At 37.3% G+C, this 5,244-nt stretch overlaps 2 protein-coding genes across 3 annotated transcripts; both read left to right on the forward strand.

Moving 5' to 3' along the window:
• Positions 1–406: 406 nt before the first annotated feature.
• Positions 407–2,321, forward strand: LOC105763273 (phosphopantetheine adenylyltransferase). 2 transcript variants are annotated; one of them, XM_012581421.2, is made up of 6 exons: positions 420–1,034; positions 1,132–1,203; positions 1,338–1,397; positions 1,510–1,604; positions 1,861–1,930; positions 2,052–2,321. In XM_012581421.2, the coding sequence occupies exons 1-6, from the start codon at positions 900–902 to the stop codon at positions 2,178–2,180; spliced, it is 561 nt and encodes a 186-aa protein (XP_012436875.1). In that variant the 5' UTR covers positions 420–899; the 3' UTR covers positions 2,181–2,321. The 2 variants fall into 2 exon arrangements, with proteins under 2 accessions (XP_052481479.1, XP_012436875.1); XM_052625519.1 differs by lacking the exon at positions 1,338–1,397 and having other exon boundaries at positions 407–1,034.
• A 36-nt stretch (positions 2,322–2,357) lies between these two features.
• On the forward strand, positions 2,358–4,496 carry LOC105763271 (pentatricopeptide repeat-containing protein At5g66520). Its single transcript, XM_012581418.2, has one exon. The coding sequence runs from the start codon at positions 2,484–2,486 to the stop codon at positions 4,350–4,352; it is 1,869 nt and encodes a 622-aa protein (XP_012436872.1). The 5' UTR covers positions 2,358–2,483; the 3' UTR covers positions 4,353–4,496.
• Positions 4,497–5,244: the final 748 nt, after the last annotated feature.

The raw sequence follows: 5,244 nt of genomic DNA on the forward strand, positions 1-5,244 counted from the left end.
TCAAAATTACAAATACTTTCGATTATTATCTAGGTATAAAAATGTTAATGTTTTAGATGAATTTGAAATGTTTAAATAATTAATCATATGTTATTAACGGTTACACTTTTTACGTGAAGATCACCCGAGAATTATAACCACCTATAAATACCCTCAAAGTTTGTTGAGTGTTTTTCGCTGTCTCTCTTAGATGGTGAGGTTTCTTTATTTATATGATCTAGGTATTATTCGTTAATATAACATACTAGGTAGGTTTCATGCATGTTTATGTAGTCTCATACGCGATCTCACGTGTGACTTCGCAGGAGAATGTAGATACTTATCCTGTGAACACCTATTATTACTACGCCGAACTCAATAGAATTAGGCCCAAACCCCCATTGGAGTTTTGAGTCGATGATGGCTAGTATCAAAACAAAGCTCAACATAAAAAGAGGGGCTTCCCCTTCTTTCCTCTCAACAAATCTCGAGAGACTAAATCCTCGTCCCCCTCCTCTCCATTCACCTTAGCACTCTCTTATCTTTGTAACTCTCGGTCTTAGCATGTGTGAATTGGTCCTCTTCCCACTACCATCTTCTTCTTTCTAGTTGAGATTGTGTATCAACAATTATTTATTTGTATTTATAAATTTTATTTTATTTTTAAATGGTAGGATTCATAGTTAGAGATCCAAATCACGGAAGTAGTATAAATAGGTAGGTAGGTAAGGTACCTGAAAACTAAAGTCCTCCTACTTCACTAATCTTATACCCAGGATCATAGGCACTTCCTTTTTTAAGTTATAAAACCCAAGGAAGGATTCAACTTGTCTAGGTTCGGTGTACCTAACCCAAAGTCAGCTACCTATATATTTCTCTCTTTTCCTTTGTTGTATCGGTTTCAGTTGTGTGATATATAGATGACGATGTTGGAAGAGCAAAAGGATCAATCCACTTTGGTGAACCCACAACTGTCGCCGCCAAATTCATATGGCGCCGTCGTTCTTGGTGGCACCTTTGACCGCTTGCACGACGGCCACCGCCTCTTCCTCAAAGTAAAACTGGCATAATCATCTCTCTCTCAAACTATGTTTTACTTTTATTTCTTTATCCCAATATGATTCTAAGAGACAAAACTTTTGCTGGAAATAGTCAGCAGCGGAGATTGCCAGGGATCGAATCGTGGTGGGTGTTTGTGATGGTCCCATGTTATCCAAAAAACAGGTAATTTTTTTTTTCTCATTCAATATACTTTTTACTCTGAACTAATCTAAATCCTAAACTTGTTTACTTGGTTTAAAATGGATTAAGAGAAAAAGGCATTTGATTAACTGTAGCAATTCTTCTCTTATTGATAGTTTGCTGAATTGATACAACCCACTGAAGAAAGGATGCATAATGTTGAGAATTACATTAAGGTGTGAAAGTATTTTTATGAGAAAAAGACCATGAAAGAGTATTTGGGGGACGGGGGGGGGGGGGGTATTCGATGATTTTTTCTATTAATAAATTTTGCTTATTTTTTTGCAGTCTATCAAACCAAAGCTAGTAGTCCAAGTTGAACCTATTACAGATCCCTATGGACCTTCAATCATTGATGAACATTTGGAGGCCATTCTTGTCAGGTTTGTTACTGACTAACTTCTCAATACAAGAGAACTCTTTGGTAGTTCACTTCACATGAATGCTTACTTTGCTTTCTTGATCTTGTGCTCTGAATTGATGTTTCCTTTCTGGATATGCCTCCTTTTCACAATGAATTAACGTTGATTCGGCTTGTTCGAGTTCGTAAAAGTGGCAACAAGAGATGAAGTACATCATATTAACCTTATATAATGCTAGTGAATCCTTCTTTGCCTAACTGCACTAGTTTCTTGACAGTAAGGAGACATTACCAGGTGGAGTCTCCGTTAATAAGAAAAGAGCTGAAAGAGGCCTTTCACAGTTAAAGGTTTGTTTTTGTCTGGTTAATTTCCATGCTGTTGGTAGTATTTGTAAGTAAGACAAATTTTGTTTATAATTTCACAAAATTTTTCAAGGAAAATGTCTTAATATGGTGCCATTTTCTGCAGATTGAAGTTGTAGATCTAGTTTCTGAAGGATGTAGTGGAGGCAAGTTGAGTTCAACAACACTAAGGAAGCTTGAAGCTGAGAAAGCCAAAAACCAAGAGTCTGCCACAAGCCTGATGGTAACAAGCTGATATCATATCAATGGCTGCAAGAAAGGTGGTCATATTTCGATGGTTTTTTTCTTTTTCTTTTTGTGAAACTCCAACAGCAAAAATGTACAAGGACACCTGAAATTTAATAAAATTAAGCATGCAAGTTTCTTCTTATTAAAAGTATCAATATTGTTAAGCTTTAAGTAGCTTGACGAAAGATCAAATAAGGACCACATAAAGGAAATGCAAGGATATCCATATATATGAAGTTGTCAAAAACCTTATCTACATTTGTTAGATTAAATTGAGGAAAGAAACTATTGTTGCCTTACTAACCAATAAATGACACCCATCACTTTATCTCCAACAAAGCAGCTGTCCCTGGAATTGAATGCCACCCTGACCTTATCTGTACTTGAACGATGTTCAACAATGGGGGAACTCAAGCAGATTCATGCACAGATGTTAAAAACAGGCCTTGTTGCAGATACCGTCTTAGTAAGCAAAGTCCTTACTTTTTGTGTGTCTTCGAAATATGGTAATCTAGAACACGCTCGGATGGTTTTTGATAGAGTAAATAGGCCCAATACTTTCATGTACAACACCATGATTAAAGGATACTCAGAGAACAACAAACCAGAAACAGCCCTTCTTTTATATCAGCATATGCTGGATCTTTCAGTTCCACATAATTCCTACACTTTTCCTTTCCTGCTTAAAGCTTGTTCCAGTTTATCAGCTATGGAAGAAACCAAGCAAATTCATGCTCACGTTGTTAAGTTAGGTTTCGGCTCAGAGGTTTATGCTGTGAATTCCTTGCTCCATGTCTATGCATCATCCGGCAGCATGGAAGCTGCGCGTTTGCTCTTTGACCAGGTCTTGAAACGAGACGTTGTTTCTTGGAACTTGATGATTGATGGCTATGCAAAGTGTGGCAAGATGGAAACTGCATATGAATTTTTCAAGAACATGCCAACGAAGAATGTCATCTCTTGGACAACTATGATATCTGGATATGTTGGGGCGGGCATGTACAAGGAAGCCTTGAATTTATTTCAAGAAATGCAGATTGAAGGTGTGAAACCAGACAAAGTTGCCCTTGCAAGCACTCTAGCTGCTTGTTCATATCTTGGAGCGTTGGATCAAGGGAGATGGATTCATGCATATATAGACAAGATAGGAATTGTGATTGATCCAATCTTAGGCTGCGCCCTTACAGATATGTATGCAAAGTGTGGTGACATGGAAGAAGCTTTAGAAGTTTTTAAGAAACAGAAGAAAAAGGAAGTTGCTTTGTGGACTGCATTGATTTATGGATTTGCAATTCATGGTCGTGCAAGAGAAGCGCTGGACTGGTTTGAGACTATGCAGAAGGTCGGAATCAAGCCAAACCATGTCACTTTTACAGCAATTCTGACAGCATGTAGCTACTCAGGACTGGTTGATAAAGGAAAATCATTGTTTGAGAGCATCGAACGAGTTCATAAATTAAGGCCAAGAATAGAGCATTATGGGTGCATGGTTGATCTACTAGGCCGAGCAGGGCTCCTGGAAGAAGCAAAGGGATTGATTGAGCTAATGCCTGTAAAACCAAATGCTGTTGTTTGGGGAGCATTGCTCAATGCCTGCCAGATCCATAAAAATGTCGAATTAGGTACAAAGGTAGGGAAACTGCTGGTTGAAGAAGATCCGGACCATGGTGGTCGGTATGTTCACTTGGCGAGCATTCATGCAGCAGCAGGGGACTGGGACCAAGCAGTTGAAGCAAGGAGGGAGATGAAAGAACGAGGGGTTTCGAAACTTCCGGGATGCAGTGCAATTAGTCTGAATGGGGTTGTCCATGAATTCTTGGCCGGGACCAAGTCCCATCCACAGGCAGCAGAGATTTACCGCATGTGGGACAGTATAGCTGAAAGACTTGAAAAGGAAGGATATAAACCTGCATTGCAGAATCTACTGCTTGATCTGGACAATGAAGCCAAAGAAATGGCAATCAATCAGCACAGTGAGAAGTTGGCTATTGCATTTGGATTACTTAGAACCAAACCAGGGACAACTATTAGAATTATCAAGAATCTTCGGATATGCGAGGACTGCCACACTGTAACAAAACTTGTGTCCAAGATATATGATAGGGAGATTGTCATGAGGGATAGAACCAGGTTCCACCATTTTAAGGATGGCAATTGTACTTGTGGAGATAAATGGTGAGGAAGGAGAGACCACAACATTATATTAACTCATTTGTTAGTACACTAACTAGGTGTAGTTAATGTATAAGCTTTGTTAAGCACAAGCCAAACGGCTTCAGCTCCCAAAAATTAAAAGAATCCGATAGTGCAAATATGAAGCCCAGTGGTCCCTTCGGCATTTAGCCAAAAAAGTAGATATATTTGAGGCAACGAAGAAAGCATGGGAAGTAGCGGAGCTGCTTAAGAATAAAGCATCGCTAAGTTGACTCCACCCATTTTAGATGGACTTCACCGAAACCATATCGATGCTCATTTCTGCCGCACCAAAACCTGGAAAATAAACCCAACGCCTTATTGCGGGAGGCCCAAAAATTAAAGTAAATAAAACGTAATAAAGAAAAATAGGATCTCTTCGGTTTTTCAAAATAATTTTTTATTTCGGGGTAGTATTTGATAGACACTTACCATGTCTTTTTTTATTTATTCTACAAGTATTTTAAAAAATTATATATATTTTTAAATATATATTTTTTAATATTTTACTATACACCATCGAACACTTGTCAATATCTCTAATTGCATTTGTGAAGTCTAAAACTTCACAAACAATGTATAATTTTTTTTCATTTATTTTAATTTTAGAAGTATATATATTTTTATTTTGAAAATTGAAAGAAAATTTAATAAATAAGATTAAAATTTGTTTCAATAAATAAAATATAAAACGCACTTGGTAATATTTTCAAAACATGAGAAAATAAAATTGTTAAAATATTAACTTGTGTAAAGGTTCTATTCTATTTGTGTCAACGTGGACAGCATCTTACATAACACTAGTATGTCTTTTGCCCATCATTACATAACATTAGTTTAGATTGCGTTTTTTGAATACGTCCTTGTACTATCATTAC

Source organism: Gossypium raimondii, chromosome 12 (genome assembly GCF_025698545.1).
Source record: "Gossypium raimondii isolate GPD5lz chromosome 12, ASM2569854v1, whole genome shotgun sequence".
NCBI lineage: Eukaryota > Viridiplantae > Streptophyta > Magnoliopsida > Malvales > Malvaceae > Gossypium > Gossypium raimondii.